Source organism: Schistocerca piceifrons, chromosome 1 (assembly GCF_021461385.2).
Source record: "Schistocerca piceifrons isolate TAMUIC-IGC-003096 chromosome 1, iqSchPice1.1, whole genome shotgun sequence".
Lineage (NCBI taxonomy): Eukaryota > Metazoa > Arthropoda > Insecta > Orthoptera > Acrididae > Schistocerca > Schistocerca piceifrons.
In genome coordinates this window covers 399,168,010-399,190,154 of record NC_060138.1, presented here as the reverse complement: position 1 = coordinate 399,190,154, position 22,145 = coordinate 399,168,010, and the positions used below count along the sequence as shown (strand labels likewise).

Sequence of the window (22,145 nt, the reverse complement as noted above, 5' to 3'; positions counted from 1 at the left end):
CGTGCCTCAGCGATACAGATGGCCGTACCGTAGGTGCAACCACAACGGAGGGGTATCTGTTGAGAGGCCAGACAAACGTGTGGTTCCTGAAGAGGGGCAGCAGCCTTTTCAGTAGTTGCAAGAGCAACAGTCTGGATGATTGACTGATCTGGCCTTGTAACAATAACCAAAACGGCCTTGCTGTGCTGATACTGCGAACGGCTGAAAGCAAGGGGAAACTACAGCCGTAATTTTTCCCGAGGGCATGCAGCTTTACTGTATGATTACATGATGATGGCGTCCTCTTGGGTAAAATATTCCGGAGGTAAAATAGTCCCCCATTCGGATCTCCGGGCGGGGACTACTCAAGAAGATGTCGTTATCAGGAGAAAGAAAACTGGCGTTCTACGGATCGGAGCGTGGAATGTCAGATCCCTTAATCGGGCAGGTAGGTTAGAAAATTTAAAAAGGGAAATGGATAGGTTGAAGTTAGATATAGTGGGAATTAGTGAAGTTCGGTGGCAGGAGGAACAAGACTTCTGGTCAGGTGACTACAGGGTTATAAACACAAAATCAAATAGGGGTAATGCAGGAGTAGGTTTAATAATGAATAGGAAAATAGGAGTGCGGGTAAGCTACTACAAACAGCATAGTGAACGCATTATTGTGGCCAAGATAGATACGAAGCCCACGCCTACTACAGTAGTACAAGTTTATATGCCAACTAGCTCTGCAGATGACGAAGAAATTGAAGAAATGTATGATGAAATAAAAGAAATTATTCAGATTGTGAAGGGAGACGAAAATTTAATAGTCATGGGTGACTGGAATTCGAGTGTGGGAAAAGGGAGAGAAGGAAACATAGTAGGTGAATATGGATTGGGGGACAGAAATGAAAGAGGAAGCCGCCTGGTCGAATTTTGCACAGAGCACAACATAATCATAACTAACACTTGGTTTAAGAATCATGAAAGAACGTTGTATACATGGAAGAACCCTGGAGATACTAAAAGGTATCAGATAGATTATATAATGGTAAGACAGAGATTTAGGAACCAGGTTTTAAATTGTAAGACATTTCCAGGGGCAGATGTGGACTCTGACCACAATCTATTGGTTATGACCTGTAGATTAAAACTGAAGAAACTGCAAAAAGGTGGGAATTTAAGGAGATGGGACCTGGATAAACTAAAAGAACCAGAGGTTGTACAGAGATTCAGGGAGAGCATAATGGAGCAATTGACAGGGATGGGGGAAATAAATACAGTAGAAGAAGAATGGGTAGCTTTGAGGGATGAAGTAGTGAAGGCAGCAGAGGATCAAGTAGGTAAAAAGACGAGGGCTAGTAGAAATCCTTGGGTAACAGAAGAAATATTGAATTTAATTGATGAAAGGAGAAAATATAAAAATGCAGTAAGTGAAACAGGCAAAAAGGAATACAAACGTCTCAAAAATGAGATCGACAGGAAGTGCAAAATGGCTAAGCAGGGATGGCTAGAGGACAAATGTAATGATGTAGAGGCCTATCTCACTAGGGGTAAGATAGATACCGCCTACAGGAAAATTAAAGAGACCTTTGGAGATAAGAGAACGACTTGTATGAATATCAAGAGCTCAGATGGAAACCCAGTTCTAAGCAAAGAAGGGAAAGCAGAAAGGTGGAAGGAGTATATAGAGGGCCTATACAAGGGCGATGTACTTGAGGACAATATTATGGAAATGGAAGAGGATGTAGATGAAGATGAAATGGGAGATATGATACTGCGTGAAGAGTTTGACAGAGCACTGAAAGACCTGAGTCGAAACAAGGCCCCCGGAGTAGACAATATTCCATTGGAACTATTGACGACCGTGGGAGAGCCAGTCCTGACAAAACTCTACCATCTGGTGAGCAAGATGTATGAAACAGGCGAAATACCCTCAGACTTCAAGAAGAATATAATAATTTCAATCCCAAAGAAAGCAGGTGTTGACAGATGTGAAAATTACCGAACTATCAGCTTAATAAGGCACAGCTGCAAAATACTAACACGAATTCTTTACAGACGAATGGAAAAACTAGTAGAAGCCAACCTCGGGGAAGATCAGTTTGGATTCCGTAGAAACACTGGAACACGTGAGGCAATACTGACCTTACGACTTATCTTAGAAGAAAGATTAAGGAAAGGCAAACCTACGTTTCTAGCATTTGTAGACTTAGAGAAAGCTTTTGACAATGTTGACTGGAATACTCTCTTTCAAATTCTAAAGGTGGCAGGGGTAAAATACAGGGAGCGAAAGGCTATTTACAATTTGTACAGAAACCAGATGGCAGTTATAAGAGTCGAGGGACATGAAAGGGAAGCAGTGGTTGGGAAGGGAGTAAGACAGGGTTGTAGCCTCTCCCCGATGTTGTTCAATCTGTATATTGAGCAAGCAGTAAAGGAAACAAAAGAAAAATTCGGAGTAGGTATTAAAATTCATGGAGAAGAAATAAAAACTTTGAGGTTCGCCGATGACATTGTAATTCTGTCAGAGACAGCAAAGGACTTGGAAGAGCAGTTGAATGGAATGGACAGTGTCTTGAAAGGAGGATATAAGATGAACATCAACAAAAGCAAAACAAGGATAATGGAATGTAGTCTAATTAAGTCGGGTGATGCTGAGGGAATTAGATTAGGAAATGAGGCACTTAAAGTAGTAAAGGAGTTTTGCTATTTGGGGAGCAAAATAACTGATGATGGTCGAAGTAGAGAGGATATAAAATGTAGGCTGGCAATGGCAAGGAAAGCGTTTCTGAAGAAGAGAAATTTGTTAACATCGAGTATAGATTTAAGTGTCAGGAAGTCATTTCTGAAAGTATTCGTATGGAGTGTAGCCATGTATGGAAGTGAAACATGGACGATAAATAGTTTAGACAAGAAGAGAATAGAAGCTTTCGAAATGTGGTGCTACAGAAGAATGCTGAAGATTAGATGGGTAGATCACATAACTAATGAGGAAGTATTGAATAGGATTGGGGAGAAGAGAAGTTTGTGGCACAACTTGACCAGAAGAAGGGATCGGTTGGTAGGACATGTTCTGAGGCATCAAGGAATCACCAATTTAGTATTGGAGGGCAGCGTGGAGGGTAAAAATCGTAGAGGGAGACCAAGAGATGAATACACTAAGCAGATTCAGAAGGATGTAGGTTGCAGTAGGTACTGGGAGATGAAAAAGCTTGCACAGGATAGAGTAGCATGGAGAGCTGCATCAAACCAGTCTCAGGACTGAAGACCACAACAACAACAACATTCATTTTGACGACATGATCTTTGTGACTTGGAAGGACAATGGCTTATATCATCATATAAACGGATTCGAGCTCTTCCTGCGAGACATAAGACCCACATGAAGCCGACAGCGGTGCAGGCCATCATAGTGAACACGCTATCACGCTGACAGCCCTGCAGCCAGAGGTGGAACAGCTGTTTTCGTTAACAGCTCTCTATGCCATTATGCAGCACCGTCGCCAATGTTCCGCATAATGGGATCCATTTCTGTCACACTGCAAATCAGGCATGGCATTGTCACTTTCACTGCCATTTACAGACCGCCTAAATGCCACCTGGCTAAAGAGGATGCCAGAGACTTAAACGCAAAGCATGTGGTGTGACACTCCAGGACAATCAACTGCAGTGGCAAAGCTTTGTGTCGAGCAGCAGTTCATTCCAGGCTCTCGTGTGTCCTCCCAATGGGCCTACCAGCTACCCTGCCAATGACACTTAGCCAGATGTCGTTGATGCACACATCGCCAAAGGAATCCCAAGATTCATTGCAATGAAGCAGTTTGGGAGCTTCCCTTTGACCGTCTTCCAGTAGTGTACTCCATGGATGGACGACTTACCCCCACCTCAAGTCGCCTTCACACTGCCAGAACTGACTGGAGAGAGTACTGCCGACAGCTGCACTGTTTCATTGTCGAACATACGCTTGCTTCTGGCACCATTGTCGATGAGGCCCTCATTTGTATAACTACAGCCGTCACAGTCATCTGGTTATCTCTAGGCCGACCCGGGGGACGACGCCCAGGAATTAGAGGCCATCAGCGAACTTTCAAATCCCAACAGGAAAGCGCCTGGACCCGACCTCATCAGTGCACTGATGCCTAAGGTAATGCCCTAGTTGTTGTCACTTTCATACTTGCACATTTAATAGGACACTGACACAGAAGATGTTTCCCGGGTCCTGGAAGACGGCCATCGTCGTCGAAGTGTCCAAACTGGGGAAGAATCGTGCCGATCTTGCCAGCTTACAGCCCATTAACCTACTTTCTAATCTCAACAAGACCTCCGAAAGGGGAATTTTGCTGCCGCAGCTCTCTGTACATCTGTCAAGCGAAGCTGTGTTCACTGCTGAGCAAGTCTGGATTTAGGGCAAGTCACTCTACACCTCTCCTGTTGTTTTGGGTTATTGAAAACGTTATCCAAGCCTTCGACAACAGAGAGAGCTGAGGCATGGTGTCTCTCGCGCTTTTGATAGCGTTTCGCATCGGAGTATGATCTATAAACTTTTTACCCAAGGCCTGCCGACCTCATTGGTCCACCTCCTTGCCAACTATTTTGAGGAACTCTCCTCCGCATGAGGATCGATGACGCCACATCAACGAGCGACCTGTTCTTGCCGCAGTCCCGCAGGGTTCGGTGTACTCTGCATACACTGCAGACCTCCATTCGCCGCCTCGTTTCAGCCAATACATATACGCCGACGAAATTGCCTTGTTATGCTGGCACCAGCAACGAGAAGCGATTCAACGCTGTCCTCAAGATGCTTGCTGGCCTTTCGAATCTTGGGCGTCAACGTGACTGTTCAAATTTAATGCCGCCAAAAGCCAGGCGCCCCTCCTCACAAAGAGATGCCGTGTCACAGTAGATGTTACTCTCTTCGCTGCATCCACCCTCTGGATGTCAACAGCAAAGTACACTCCTGGAAATTGAAATAAGAACACCGTGAATTCATTGTCCCAGGAAGGGGAAACTTTATTGACACATTCCTGGGGTCAGATACATCACATGATCACACTGACAGAACCACAGGCACATAGACACAGGCAACAGAGCATGCACAATGTCGGCAGTAGTACAGAGTATATCCACCTTTCGCAGCAATGCAGGCTGCTATTCTCCTATGGAGACGATCGTAGAGATGCTGAATGTAGTCCTGTGGAACGGCTTGCCATGCCATTTCCACCTGGCGCCTCAGTTGGACCAGCGTTCGTGCTGGACGTGCAGACCGCGTGAGACGACGCTTCATCCAGTCCCAAACATGCTCAATGGGGGACAGATCCGGAGATCTTGCTGGCCAGGGTAGTTGACTTACAACTTCTAGAGCACGTTGGGTGGCACGGGATACATGCGGACGTGCATTGTCCTGTTGGAACAGCAAGTTCCCTTGCCGGTCTAGGAATGGTAGAACGATGAGTTCGATGACGGTTTGGATGTACCGTGCACTATTCAGTGTCCCCTCGACGATCACCAGTGGTGTACGGCCAGTGTAGGAGATTGCTCCCCACACCATGATGCCGGGTGTTGGCCCTGTGTGCCTCGGTCGTATGCAGTCCTGATTGTGGCGCTCACCTGCACGGCGCCAAACACGCATACGACCATCATTGGCACCAAGGCAGAAGCGACTCTCATCGCTGAAGACGACACGTCTCCATTCGTCCCTCCATTCACGCCTGTCGCGACACCACTGGAGGCGGGCTGCACGATGTTGGGGCGTGAGCGGAAGACGGCCTAACGGTGTGCGGGACCGTAGCCCAGCTTCATGGAGACGGTTGCGAATGGTCCTCGCCGATACCCCAGGAGCAACAGTGTCCCTAATTTGCTGGGAAGTGGGGGTGCGGTCCCCTACGGCACTGCGTAGGATCCTACGGTCTTGGCGTGCATCCGTGCGTCGCTGCGGTCCGGTCCCAGGTCGACGGGCACGTGCACCTTCCGCCGACCACTGGCGACAACATCGATGTACTGTGGAGACCTCACGCCCCACGTGTTGAGCAATTCGGCGGTACGTCCACCCGGCCTCCCGCATGCCCACTATACGCCCTCGCTCAAAGTCCGTCAACTGCACATACGGTTCACGTCCACGCTGTCGCGGCATGCTACCAGTGTTAAAGACTGCGATGGAGCTCCGTATGACACGGCAAACTGGCTGACACTGACGGCGGTGGTGCACAAATGCTGCGCAGCTAGCGCCATTCGACGGCCAACACCGCGGTTCCTGGTGTGTCCGCTGTGCCGTGCGTGTGATCATTGCTTGTACAGCCCTCTCGCAGTGTCCGGAGCAAGTATGGTGGGTCTGACACACCGGTGTCAATGTGTTCTTTTTTCCATTTCCAGGAGTGTACTTGGAGATCACCCCCGACCACCAACTCATGTGGAAACATCGATGACTCTTATAGAAAACCTTCTGTCTTTCTGAGTGATATCTATCCTCTGATTAACGAGAGGTGGACCGTCTCAATGGACTGTGGACTGGGGATCTTCCGAGCGACTGTGCGATACTTCATCGAACTGAGTACGACGTCACCCAGCTAAGCTGACTCTGCCGAATTCATCGTCTCGCTCTGTTGTATTTGCTACACGAGTGTTCGACTACAGGGATAGACTCGAAAAATTTACTGTGCTAGTCTGGCCTATGTCGTGTGAAACATCAACTTGCTGATATTACTATCGAGTGTACTGATTGCATCCTGTAATGGGTTCTCAAATTCTGAAATTCAAGTGTCAGTTCCTTTTACTTTGTTTGTTCTCTTGTGCATTAATGTCAGATGGCGATTAACCGCGGTCGGCAACGCCTATATAAGGCAAGTGTCTGGTGCAGTTGTGAGATCGGTTACTGCTGCTACAATGGCGGGTTATCAAGATTTAAGTGAGTTTGAACGTGATGTTATAGTCGGCGCACGAGCGACGGGACACAACATGTCCGATGAAGCGATGAAGCGGGGATTTTCCCGTGCGACCATTTCACGAGTGTACCGTGAATAGCAGGAATCGGATAAAACATCAGGTCTCCGATATTTCTGCTGCCGGAAAAAGAACCTGCAAGATCGGGACCAACGACGACTGAAGAAAATCGTTCAACGTGAAAGGAGTACAATCCTTTAGAAAATTGCTGCAGATTTCAATGCAGGGCCATCAATAAGTGTCAGCGTGCGAACCATTCAGCGAACCATTATCGGTATGAGCTTCTGGATCCGAAGGCCCATTCGTGTACTCTTGATGACCACATGACACAAAGCTTTACACTTCGCCTGGGCCCGTCAACACCGACATTGGACTGTTGATGACTGGAAACATGTTGCCCTGTTTCAAATTTTTTCGAGCGGATGGACGTGAACGAGTATGGAGACAACCTCATCAATCCATGGGCCCTGCATGTCAACAGGGGACTGTTGAAGCTAATGGAGGCTCTGTAGTGGTTTGGGGCATGTGCAGTTGGAGGGACCCCTAATATTTCTAGATACGACTGTGACAGGTGACACGTACATAAGCATCCTGTCTGATCACCTGCATCCACTCATGTCCATTGTGCATTCCGACGGACTTGGGCAATTCCAGCGGGACAATGCGACACCGCACAAGTCCAGAATCACTACAGAGTGGCTCCAGGAACCCTCTTCCGAATTTAAACACCTCCGCTGGCTATGAAACTCCCCAGACATGAACATTAATGAACATATTTGAGATGCCTTGCAAGGTGCTATTCAGAAGAGATCTCCACCCCCTCGTACTGTTGCGGATTTATGGACAGCCCTGTAGGATTCATGGTGTCAGTTCCCTGCACCACTACTCCAGATATTAGTCAAGTCAATGCCACGTAGTGTTGCGGCATTTCTGCGTACTCGCGGGGACACTACACGATATTAGGCAGGTGTACCAGTTTCTTTGTCTCTTCAGTGTATTTATATATTGCACTTATGTTACAACTGCGTGACCCCTATTTGTTGAGTTTGGAAACCCTTGCTGGCGCCAGACAGCGACGCGCAGTGGTCAGTGTTGGGTGGATGACTATCACTGTGGTATATCTTTAGGCAGATTTTGAGTGCCGTGCCTGTACGCTGTTTGCAGTGCACCTTATCAGTTTTTTCAGAATGTGTATTTTGGTACCAGTTGCACTACGAGCTACGGCAGATAGATACGAACTTGGTTGTTCAACAATGAAGCCGGTTATCTAACTGGTTCTTTGCAACGTGATCATGATAAGTAAATTTACAGTGAACTATTACGAATCTGGTGTCTCCCTATGACGGGGTTTACGTTTAGCATGAACGTCACGATGCCAGTAGTCATTTAACTAGAGAAGTTGTTAAAACGTATTTCATTGCAATTGTAGATACGGCTGCGGGCAGAGAGATGTGGTGCGGTGACGTGAGGTGGTACTCACAGGGTGCCGCCGGAGGGCTTCCTCTGGAGGCAGTGGGCGGCGGTGAGCACGTAGCGCGGGCTGACCAGCGCGCCGCCGCACAGGAACGCCAGCTCCCCTTCAGCTGGTAACACAACACAACATACACAGTGAGGCCACTGTCACTGCTGCCCGCAGTAAACAATACCGTTACCGGCAATGAAACGATTTGTAGTTGTCAATCGTGTAAATGTGTAACAGTTAATAGAGGCTACTTGCGCGTGCGTGTTACAAATGGAAATATTAATTTCTTATGAACCTAAGGAAATAATATTCACAGCATAACTGATCAGAAGTATCCAGACACTTATTAGTGGACATTAGTAAGGAGTGTTTTCACTCTTCGCTTTCATGACGGCTTGACTCTGCTCGGGACTCGTTCAGTGAGTTGTATGAATGTCTGTGAAGGAATGGCAGGTGATTCTTCCACAAGAGCTGAAACAGGAGAAGGTGTTGGACGCTGGGGTCTTGAGCAAAGTCGACACGCTTACTCATTCCAAAGGTGTTTCGCTGTGTTCAAATTGGGACTCCAGGCATGCCTGTCCATTTCAGAACGTTGCTTACACAAACCACTGCCTCGCAGATACTGCTTCATGCGGGGGTACACCGTCATGCAAGTACAAACAGTCATCGTCTCCGAACTGTTCCTTCACCGTACACAGAACACAGTACTGTAACATGATTTCTTACCCTTCCGCATTTAGCGCTTTGTTAAGCACAATAAGGGACCATAACCTAACGAAGAAAAAAACTAATAACACCTCATCCGCACTGCACAGCTGGCGCTACAAATGGAGGCAGGTAACGTTCTCGAGACATCTGCCAAGCTCAAACCCCATCTGATTGCCACAGGTACAGCGTGATTTAGCACCGCAAATTACTCGTTTCCAGTTCAGTCCACTGTCCAGTGGCCTTGCTATTTACACCACCTAAAGTGTCGCTTAGCACTGACCACCGAAATGTCTGGCTTACGAGGAGCAGCTCGACCATTTCACCTCATTCTTTTTACCTCCCTATGCACAGTTGTTGTGTTAACTGGACTGCTGGTAGCATTTTGCAACTCACGAGTGATTCCTTCCACTGAATTCATCCAACTATTTACAGCCACGCTCCACATTGTCGACGATTCGGGCCCATAACACGTGGGCCTCTCTGGTGGTGCTTTACCTGTATTTGTTCCTTCGTGTTTTCATTTCACAGTCACATCACCAACAATCGAATTGGGCCGATTTAAAAAGGTTGAAGTACCCCTGATGGATTTCTTACTCAAGTGACATGTAATGAGTAGTCCACGTTAGAAGTCACTCAGCTTTTTCGACTGATCCATTCCGTTGTTATTGCTTCTTTAGCGACAACACAAAACTCGTCGCCTTGTTTTACATTGACGGGTCCGCCTCTCGTGACATCTAGCGGTCAGTTCCGCGCTATATTCTGGTGGCCGGATACTTTTGGTCAAATAGAATAAATATAAATAAAATGACACACAATGAATGTAAATAATTTGCAAGAAAACAATAATAGCAGGCTGAAATACATTCGAAAAGATTTCTTAAGAACGGATAAATATAGGCGACAAAAATCTTCCTGGGTGTCCAGCCACTTCAAGTGGTTAAAACCTTCGGTCGACTGTATTCCAGTCGATTCGTACAAACGACATTTTCAGTTTATTAAAAGCCAGCATACACAGTACACAGCTACACAGTACGGAATTCCAGCCCGGAATACGCGGCTAACATGCAAATTGTATCAGGGAATCTGACTACTATGAACAACTATTAAGGCAGACAAAGCTTAAAATAAATTTTGTTTCTTTCGAATATAGTATTATTTTAGTACTCCTAAACATACATGTGCAATTAATGAAAAAAATCACTGAAATAAGCGAGTTATTAAGAATATCTACTTCCGACATTGTGAGAGTGTTCCCAATCTGGGCTAATTACTCCATAAGGGGTAAATGTAATTTTCTGGTGGATAGAAACAAAAGGGTTCAATTGCGTTTCGGTTACGCAATTAAATTATTTTTTTAAATTATAGGTTCTTGTAAATAATCTTCTATTAGTCACGATCGCGCAAACTATTTATACTCATTAGTACAATGCATTGGCGGAGCTGGCATTTGTACCCAGGAGATTCATGTGCAAAGGTTTCTGACGTGATCATGGCCGCACGGTGGAAATTAACAGACTATGAATGCGGAGTGGTAGTTGGAGATAGACGCATAGTTCATACCATTTTAGAAAAACTAAAATGATCATATGGCATTTATTGGCCGGGATATCCCCTTCGGGGTTCGGCAGCCGTATTGCAAGTCTTTTTAGTTGACGCCACTTCGGCGACTTGGATGTCAATGATGATGAAAATTATTATGCAGGACACACAACACACAGGCCCTTGCCGGGAATCGAAACCGGGCCCCGTTGCGTGGGAGGCGGTAGCGCTACCACTGCGGTACAGAGGTGGACACGAGTTTTGAAATCGTTAGGGAATACAATATTCCGTGATCCACAGCGCCATGAGAGTCCTTACAATACCACATTTCAGGCATTACCTCTTATCACGGTCAATGCAGTAACCGACGGCCTTCACTTAGCGACCGAGAGCAGCAGCGTATGTTTAGAGTTGCCAGTGCTAACAGACAATCAACACTACGTAAAATAACCGCAGAAACCAATGTGTGACGTACAACAAACGTAACTGTTAGGACAGTGAGACGAAGTTTGGCGTTAACGGGATATGGCAGCAGACGACTGGCTCGGGTATCTTTGCTAATAGCACGACATCGCTTGCAGCGCCTGTCCTGGGCTCGTCGCCATGTCGGTTGGATCCTAGACGACTCGAGAACTGTAGCCTGATCAGATGAGTCCTGATTTCAGGCGGTAAGAGCTGATGGAGAGGGTACATGTGTGCCACAGACCCCACGAAGCTATGGGTTCAACTTTTCAACAAGGCACCGTGCAATCTGGTGGTGGCTCCATAATGGCATAATGGTGTGGGCTGTGTTTACAAGGAACGGATTGTGTCCTCTGGATGTTTGGCTACTTGGAGACTATTTTCCGCCCTTCATGGACGATATGTTCTCAGACAACGAAGAAAGTTTTGTTTTGTGGGTGACAATATGCAACGTAATGGGGGCACAATTTTTCGTGTTTGGTTTGAAGAACATTTTAGACAACTCGAGCGAAAGGTTTGGCCACCCAGATTGCCCGACATGAATCCCACTGAACATTTATGGGAAAAATCAAGAGGTCAGTTCTTGCACAAAACCCTGCTTCAGTAGTTATTTCGCACTTATGGACAGCTATGAACGCTTATGGAGTGCTATAAAGGCAGCATCGCTCAATACTTCTACAGGGGACTTTCAACGGCTTCTTGAGTACATGTCACGAAAAAAACATTCCAAATTGAAACACATGCAAATTCTCCAAGACAGTTGATCTTTTACAGAAGCTCGTACTTCAATGCGAGATGCTTATAATTGCTTTCACAACGAAACTTTGTCTCGAAACCTGGCAGAAATCCACAGAGATTCTGGTCGTATGTGAAGTATACCAGTGGTAAGAAACTTCAATGAATTCTCTGCGCGATAGCAATGCAGATACTACAGAAGACAGTGCTACCAAAGCAGAGTTACTAAACACAGCCTTCCGAAATGTCTTCACAAAAGAAGATGAAGTAAATACTCCAGAATTCGAATCAAGAACAGTTGCCAACATGAGTAAAACTGAAGTAGATATCCTCGGAGTAGTGAAGCAATTTAAATCACTTAACAAAAGCAAGACTTCGGGTCCACACTGTATACTAATTAGGTTGCTTTCAGAATATGCTGATGAAATAGCTCCACACTTAACAATCATATATAACCGTTCGCTTGACGGAAGATGCGTACCCAAAGACTGGAAAGTTTCACAGGTCACGCTAATATTGAAGAAAGGTATTGGGAGTAATACACTAAATTACAGGTCCACAATATTAACGTCGATATGCTGCAGGATTTTGGAACATATATTGTGTTCGAACATTATGAATTACTTCGAAGGAAACGGCCTATTGACAAACAGTCAACACGGATTTAGAAAACATCGTTCTTGTGAAACACAACTAGTTCTTTACACACATGAAATGTTGAGTGCTACTGACAAGGGATTTCAAATGGATTTCATATTTATATATTTCCAGAAGACTTTTGACATTGTACAACAGAAGCGACTTATAGTCAAATTGCGTACTTATTGAGTATCGTCTCAGTTATGTGACTGGATTCGTGATTTCCTGTCAGGAAGGTCACAGTTCGTAGTAACTGACGAAAAGTCATCGGTTAACACAGAAGTGATTTCTGGCGTTACCCAAGGTAGTGTTATAGGCCCTTTGCTATTCCTTATCTATATAAACGATTTGGGAGACAATCTGAGCAGCCATTTTAGGTTGTTTGCAGATGACGCTGTCGTTTATCCACTAGTAAAGTCATCACAAGATCAAAACAAAATGCAAAACGATTTAGAAAAGATATAGGTATGGTGCGAAAATTGGAAATTGACCCAAAATAACGAAAAGTGTGAGGTCATCCACATGAGTGTTAAAAGGAATAAACTTCAGTTATTCGATAAATCACTCAAATCTAAAGGCTGTAAATTCAACTGAATACCTAGGAATTACAATTACGAATAATTTAAATTGGAAGGAAGATAATGGAACTGTTGTGGGGAAGGCTAATCAAAGGCAGCGTTTTATTGGCAAGACACTTAGAAAATGTAACAGATCTACTAAAGAGACAGCTTACACTATGCTTGTCCTTCCTCTTTTAGAATACTGCTGTGTGTTGCAGGATCCTTACCAGATAGGATTAACAGAGCACATCGAAAAAGTTGAAAGAAGGACAGCACATTTTGCATTATCGCGAAATAGGGGAGAGAATGTCACTGAAATGATATAGGATTTGGGGCGGACGTAAATAAAACAAATGCGTTTTTCGTTACGGCGGAATCTTCTCACGAAATTGCTGAATGCGAAAATATTTTGTTGACACCAATTTATGTATGGCGAAATGATCACCATGAGGAAACAAGGGAAATCAGAGCTCACACAGAAAGATACAGGTGTTCGTTCTTCACACGCACTATATGAGATTGGAACAATATAGAATTGTGAAGGTGGTTCAACAAACCCTATGCTGGAACTTAAATGAGATTTGCAGGGTATTCATGTAGATGTAGATAGTGGAACATGCTGGGCAAAAGTAGATCCAACACAATATTAGGAAATATTCCATGATTTTTGCCACCTCTCTGTAATTTTTAAAATGTGTAGATGGTTTATTTTCAACTGACTACCAAGCAAAGTGGCGTACTAGTAGCATATTTATGAGAGAGCTGGGCCAAAGAGAACATTTTTAGAAAATGTCTCGATATGAACCAAGATTTTAGTGTTGTTGTTTCGTGCACTTAAAAATGTTTCTATATCCATGAACCAAATTTTTTATTTAATAAATAAAAATCTAATAATTTTTTCTTTATAAATAGGTTCTCCAAGACTGTCTATGAAATTTTCATTTATTTAAAAAATAAAAATCTAATACATTTTTCTTTATAAATAGGCTCTTCAAGATCATGTTTATCTGCATCCACAAACCAAATTTTCATTTATACAAAAAGGAATAAATTTTTCTCTGTATAAATAAACTCTCCCAAACCTCAGCTACCTATATCATTGATTGAAATTTTAATTAAAAATTCAAAGGTACATTTCACCTATAAACATTTCAACTTCATAAGAAGTTAAATTTTTTCTATAAAATAAAATCAAGACAAAATATATTCCAAAGTTCAGCTATTCAAAAATTATAAAATTATTGTAAAGAAAAATATAGTTATGCTGGTTTAGAAAAAAAGTTGTAAGTGGAAGTTTATTCAAATGTAACTAGACAAGATCAAAGGGAATTTATTGGTTATTTTAGTATGAAAGAAATGAAGAAGAGAGAACTAAGGTATAAAAACATAAAAGAACTTTGAACAATTTTTAAAATGAGAACATTAAAAAATTATTCTAAGCTTAATAAAGCTTGTATTAATAAATATCAAAAACATATTCCATTTTTCATTTAATTTCTATCTTAAATATTCTAATGATGACTATAAAAAACAGCAAAAAAAGTCATTGAAATGTTAAAACAAGAACCTAGAGAGCTTCCTGAATTATAGGATAGAAATATTCCAATGATAATGACACAAGAAGATAAAATAAATTTATAAATCCTGTTCACAATATTAATAATAATGATAACGAATTGAATAAATTATCTTTAAACAAACATTATGGAATCTCAAAAACAAAAAAACTTAAAAAATACTGGAAAACTTAATGAAAAACAATTAATAGCTAGTATTGGAAGATATGAGGACAATTCTTACAATGAAAAGATATGAATAAAAAAGCTTTGAAAGAAAGTCATCAAAACTGTATAACAAAAAATTAAAAAAATTATTCTAAAGTTAATAAACAACAATTAATTGATCTTATCAGTAGACCTCAGGGTAATATTAATAATAATGATAATGAGAATTATTATAACAACTTCTTATAGATAAATACCAAGAAATCTAACGAAAAAAACTATCAGAATTTTATAGATGATTATTTTTTAAATCACCTAAATGAATGAATTGAAAAGATTCTGCCTTTAAATCTAGAAAAACAACTCACCAAATTAGTACTGTCAATAATCTTGTTGAACAGTAAGAATTTTTTAATCAAATTAAACAACAGGTAACCACTAAATTTAAGAATATTTTAATAGAATGAACAATTGTCATTAGAATAATTGTTATTTTAAAAGACAAGACAAAATATAAGAATTTAATTTTAAAACAAGTTACAAAGTTTTAAAAAGAACAGCTAATTTAGAAGATCATTGTCAAAGATCAGTGATTTTACTATTGACTGAAATTGAAGAAATGCAAATAAAAAAACTGGTTGGTCTTTATTTTATACAAATTATTTAGAATTAAGTGTTAATAGACACAATCAAATTTTAAGTTCATCATATATCGTTTTATGAAAAAAATTAAAGATAAAGAAGCTGTAATTAATGTGAAAAAGTACAGATCAGAAATATTTTCTTTCTTTTAAAATCAGCTTTATGTCCAGAAGATGATCTTGTTGAAAAAGTTAAAAATTATAAAAATATTGGATTAGAATTGGATGAAATTTTTGAAAAAGAGAAAATTCACTTCGCAGTTCAGTTATCAAATGTTCCAAAACTTAAAAAGAAGTCAGAATGTTTCAATTAATGTTTATGCAAATGATGAAAAATTTATTGTACATTGTCTTAACCATACAAAAAGTAAACAAGAAAAACATATTAATCTTCTTTTAATTTGAGATAAAAATAATTCACATTATTGTGGGGTAAAAAATTTACCTAGATTAATTAGTTCACAAACAAATGAACACAATGGAAAAATTTATCCTTGTGATAGACAATCATGACAACAACTGTAAATAACATAAAGAAGTAAAAATAGATATGGCTGTAGAAGGTGAAAAAATTGAATTTGGAAAATATAATAATTCATTACAACTAACTGTTATAATTTATTCACATTTTGTACATCTTTTAAAGGATGTTAACACTTGTAAAGCAAATGCTGGGAAAGCTTGTATTAATAAATATCAAAAACATATTCCATTTTTCATTTAATTAGTATGTTAAATATTCTAATGATGACTACAAAGAGCCTGTAACATATACTGGTAAAGGTACAGCAAAAAAAAGTCATTGAAACGTTGAAACAAGAACCTAGAGAAGTTACAAAATTATATGATAGAAATATTCCAATGATAATGACAAAAGAAGATAAAATAAATTTATAAATTCAGAAAATTGTTTTATTTGTGAAGAACAATTTACAAAAGAGGAAAAAAGTAGGAGGTAATTATTATTTAAAAGGACAATATCAAGGAACTGTACATGTTGATTTTAATTGTTATTATCAAAATCCTAATTTTATTGCAGTTTATATTGACAATGCAGCAAATTACGATGTTCATTTGCTTATCAACAAATTAACTGTAGATAATCAAGACATTAATGCTATTCCAAATAATGAACAATAACATATTTCATTCAGTAAAGATGTTGAAGATGGATTACGATTAAGATGTTTAGATAAATTTAAATTTGTGACCTTGAGCATTGATAAATTATCTAAAAATCTTGCAACAGAACAATTTAGAGAAGCATAAAAATATTTTAAAGATGAATAACTAGTTTTAATGATTAAAAAAGATGTTATGAATATACGAATTGTAAAGAAAAATTAAAAGAATAAAAATTACCTAATAAAGAATATTTTTGTTCTAGACTTGACTAAAAAAACATTTCTGGTGAAGATTAAATCATGCAAAACTTGTTTGGGAAAAATTCAATATTTAAAACTTAGACAAATGTGCAAAATTATACAATAAATCTATTGTTTTAATACTAGCAGATATTTCTGAAAATTTTAGAGGTACTTGTATAAAATCTAGTAAATTCCATCCATCATGGTATTTTACAGCACATAGTTTGTCTTGTGATACTGTTAAAAATGACAAAAGATGAATTAATTTATTAAATGTTTATAATATCCACAGTCGGACGAGTCTCATTTCAAATTGTATCGAACAGATGGACGTGTACGGGTATGGAGACAACCTCATGAATCCATGGACCCTGTGTGTCAGCAGGGGACTGTTGAAGCTGGTGGAGGCTCTGTAAAGGTGTGGAGTATGTGCTGTTGGAGTGAAATGGGGCCCCTGATACGTCTAGATAAGACTGACAGGTGACACTTACGTAAGCATCCTGTCTAATCACCTGCATCCATACATGCCCATTGTGCATCCCGACAGACTTGAGCAATTCCAACAGGACAATGCGACATCTGAAAGGTCAAGAATTGCTACAGAGTGGCTCCAGGAACACTCTTTTGAGTTTAAACATTTGCGCTGGCCACCAAACTCCCCAGACACAAACATTATTGAGCATATCTGGGATGCCCTGCAACGTGCTGTTCAGAAGCGATCTCCACCCCCTCGCACTCTACGAATTTATGGACAGCCCGGCAGGATTCGTGATGTCTGTTCCCTCGAGCACCAATTCAGACATTAGTCAAGTCGTGTTGCGGCACTTCTGCGTGCTCGTGGGGCCCTGCACGATATTAGTCTGATGTACCAGTTTCTTTGGTTCTTCAGCGTAAAATGCTTCAACAACGTAATAACGGTGCCCAAGTGAACCATAAATATCGGCATGTATTTCAAGAAGCGATTGCAGTGAAGTCAGCGAGGTAGCAGAATATAGTGTGCTGGTACTCACGTGAACGGTACTGCAGCAGGGCGAGCCACGGATACTGACCGATGGTGGCCCTGTCGCCGCCGTAGATGCGGTCCGCAAGGACGGTCATCTCGCACTCCTGACGCTGCGCGCGGCGGGAAGATTCTGCGGAGCAACAGGAGCAGTCAGCACTAAACACCCAGGTTGACATCTGTACACAGTTACAAGCTACAATTTCGGAAGAGCAGCAAACAGAATTAGCAGAACAGCATAAGAAGATAAGGCACTATAGCTAAGTTGCTTTTCCTTTATGTTGGTTCTGTTTAGTGCGCATTCGGTAAGTAGGCCCGCACACAGGCAACTCCTGTTGTGTTCAGACTTAATTTTGAACAAATGCGCAATATAGACCATATTATTACACCAACGGAAAAAATCGCAACACCAAAAAATATTGCACAATAATGAATTTTCTCGAATACATTTGTCTGCAATTAATGTGAAATGCTGGTGCATTAATAACCGCTGTAACTACCAGATTATTGAATGCAAGCATCAAAACGTGCCTGCATTGTGTTGTACAGGCGCCAGATGTCAGTTTGTGGGCTGCAGTACCGTGGCTGTTACATTTGGTCGGCCAATACTGGGACTTAATGCTGCTTGTTGATGACGTTGGTGTCGTCCGATGATGACTCATATGTGTTCGATTGGAGACAGGTCTTGTGGTCGAGGAGGCAAGGCAACACGTCAACACTCTGCAGAACATGTTGTGTTACAACCGCAGTATGTGGGCGAACGTATCATGTTGGACAGCACCCCCTGCACTGCTGTTCATGAATGGCAGTACAGCAGGTCGAGTCACCAGATTGACGTACAAATTTGCAATCAGTGTGCGTGGGATCACCAAGGAAGAACTTCCCCTATCATATGAAATAGCACACCAGACCATAACCCCAAGTGGTGGTCCATTGTGTCTAGCATGCAGACTGGTTGGTTGCAGGTCCTCAACTAGTCTCCTTCTGACTAACATACGACTATCACTGGTACCGAAGCAGAACCAGCTTTCATCAGAAAACAAACAGTCCTCTCCACCCTGCCCTCTAATGAGGGCTGGATTGACACCACTGAAGTTACAAATGGCGGTGATTTGGGGTCAGTGGAATGTACGCTATAGAGCTTCTGGCTCGGAGCTGTCGTTGAAGTATCCGATTTACAACAGTTCTTTGTCACTGTGGTACCAATTGCTGTTCAAACTGTTACTGCAGATGGGTCAGCACCATACACCGAACACGATGATCTACAACTCTACACTGTCGGTAGTGCCATGTGGCCATCCGGAGCCTAATCTTGCGATCGTACATTCTCGTGACCACCGCTGCCAGTAGTCATGTACAATGGCTATATTTCCTGCCAAGTCTACCTGCAATATCGCAGAAGGAACATCCAGGTTCCCGCAGCCCTATTACACGGCCTCATGCAAATTCTGTGAGGTTTTGATAATGGCGTCTTTGTCACGTTAAAGACATCTCTCCACGTGCAGTCTCAAAGGTAATCACCACTCGCCGCGCGAGATTAGCCGAGCGGTCCTGGACGCTGCAGTCATGAACTGTGCGGCTTGTCCCGGCGTTTGTTCGAGTTCTCCCTCGGGCATGGGTGTGTGTGTTTGTCCTTAGGATAATTTTAGTTAGGTAGTGTGTAAGCTTTTCGCAGTTTCTTCAGTTTCAATCTGCAGTTCATAACCAGTAGATTGTGGTCAGAGTCCACATCTGCCCCTGGAAATGTCTTACAATTTAAAACCTGGTTCCTAAATCTCTGTCTTACCACTATATAATCTATCTATTTACACTATTTCCTAACAAGCTACCATTTTAAGAATAATATATTAAATCTGAAATGTTGAAAAATGTTTTGATAATGTCCCTTTTTTGGGTAAATGTATAAAATAAAAAAGATGATGGGGTCCATAATTATTTAGCTAGAAAGCTAAAAAACGTATTTCGGGCACTTGTATTGAGACAATTGACTATTAGAGTTTCATTGCTCTGGGATGAATGATTTCAGAGAAGAGGCACATTAAGGAAAATAGAACAAAAATTACGCTAAGTTTAAAATATTTTTGCAGTTACAGTGCCTTCAGTACGTTCCTGCTTTGTTCACATTTTAAAAACGAACTTACAGCTTCTGAAAACACGTTGTTATCCCATATAACATTTCTGCTACCGGTTTCTGAGTGTTCTGCGCCATCTCTATATGTAGAAGGGCAGTAAAACAGATTCCTCATAGAAGAGTTGTGAGTAGAAGCACTTCCATATGATTCTGTACTCACTGAAGTAGTAGTATGACGTAACTTACACTGTTACTAGGTAAATGATTATCAACTTCTAGTGTATTTATAATGTTTATATTCATTATTTTCTTTTTTCCATAACCTTCAAACTTTTTCTTGAAAACTTTGGAGGTCAGAATCAGAATCAAAAAACACACTGTAGGAAACAACTGAATGCAAGACAGGAAAACATTTTGCCAATTGCTGGATGCTCAAAGCAATGGAAAAAAATCCGCAAGGATAATAACTCAAAGATCATAGCAAGAGAGGTCACAGAGCAAAAGTGGGTGCGCCTCATTCTGGAAACTGCCATTTAAACCGACATTCACGACGTTTAACTATGGTTTTGGTCGAAAATACTTTTATACTCGCATACCTCCCTCCATGAACCATGGACCTTGCCGTTGGTGGGGAGGCTTGCGTGCCTCAGCGATACAGATGGTCGTACCGTAGGTGCAACCACAACGGAGGGGTATCTGTTGAGAGGCCAGACAAACATGTGGTTCCTGAAGAGGGGCAGCAGCCTTTTCAGTAGTTGCAGGGGCAACAGTCTGGATGATTGACTGATCTGGCTTTGTAACATTAACCAAAACGGCCTTGCTGTGCTGGTACTGCGAACGGCTGAAAGCAAGGGGAAACTACAGCCGTATTTTTTCCCAAGGACATGCAGCTTTACTGTATGATTAAATGATGATGGCGTCCTCTTGGGTAAAATATTCCGGAGGTAAAATAGTCCCCCATTCGGATCTCCGGGCGGGGACTACTCAAGAGGGCGTCGTTATCAGGAGAAAGAAAACTGGCATTCTATGGATCGGAGGGTGGAATGTCAGATCCCTTAATCGGGCAGGTAGGATAGAAAATTTAAAAATGGAAATGGATAGGTTACAGTTAGATATAGTGGGAATTAGTGAAGTCCGGTGGCAGGAGGAACAAGACTTTTGGTCAGGTGATTACAGGGTTATAAATACAAAATCAAATAGGGGTTATGCAGGAGTAGGTTTAATAATGAATAAAAAAATAGGAGTGCGGGTTAGCTACTACAAACAGCATAGTGAACGCATTATTGTGGCCAAGATAAACACAAACCCCATGCCTACTACAGTAGTACAAGTTTATATGCCAACTAGCTCTGCAGATGATGAAGAAATTGATGAAATGTATGACGAGATAAAAGAAATTATTCAGGTAGTGAAGGGAGACGAAAATTTAATAGTCATGGGTGACTGGAATTCGTCAGTAGGAAAAGGGAGAGAAGGAAACATAGTAGGTGAATATGGATTGGGGGGAAGAAATGAAAGAGGAAGCCGCCTTGTAGAATTTTGCAGAGAGCATAACTTAATTATAACTAACACTTGGTTCAATAATCATGAAAGAAGATTGTATACCTGGAAGAATCCTGGAGATACTAAAAGGTATCAAATAGATTACATAATGGTAAGACAGAGATTTAGGAACTAGGTTTTAAATTGTAAGACATTTCCAGGGGCAGTTGTGGATTCTGACCACAATCTACTGGTTATGAACTGCAGATTGAAACTGAAGAAACTGCAAAAAGGCGGGAATTTTAGGAGATGGGACCTGGATAAACTGAAAGAACCAGAGGTTGTAGAGAGTTTCAGGGAAAGCATAAGGGAACAATTGACAGGAATGGGGGAAATAAATACAGTAGAAGAAGAATGGGTAGCTCTGAGGGATGAAGTAGTGAAGGCAGCAGACGATCAAGTAGGTAAAAAGACGAGGGCTAATAGAAATCCTTCGGTAACAGAAGAAATATTGAATTTAATTGATGAAAGGAGAAAATATAAAAATGCAGTAAATGAAGCAGGCAAAAAGGAATACAAACGTCTCAAAAATGAGATCGACAGGAAGTGCAAAATGGCTGAGCAGGGATGGCTAGAGGACAAATGTAAGGATGTAGAGGCTTGTCTCACTAGGGGTAAGATAGATACTGCCTACAGGAAAATTAAAGAGACCTTTGGAGAGAAGAGAACCAACTGTATGAATATCAAGAGCTCAGATGGCAACCCAGTTCTAAGCAAAGAAGGGAAGGCAGAAAGTTAGAAGGAGTATATAGAGGGTTTATACGAGGGCAATGTACTTGAGGACAATATTATG

The 22,145-nt window shown here is 41.6% G+C and overlaps 1 protein-coding gene across 1 annotated transcript in view; it reads right to left on the bottom strand.

The window, feature by feature from the left end:
• The window catches only part of LOC124794210 (CLIP domain-containing serine protease HP8-like), a 75,340-nt gene that overhangs the window by 36,527 nt on the left and 16,668 nt on the right, over window positions 1-22,145 (bottom strand). Inside the window, exons 2-3 of the mRNA XM_047258080.1 lie at window positions 17,750-17,872; window positions 8,383-8,485 (exon numbers count right to left, since the gene is read on the bottom strand). Of these exons, the coding sequence (XP_047114036.1) occupies window positions 8,383-8,485; window positions 17,750-17,872 (226 nt within the window). The remainder of the gene's footprint in view (window positions 1-8,382; window positions 8,486-17,749; window positions 17,873-22,145) is intronic.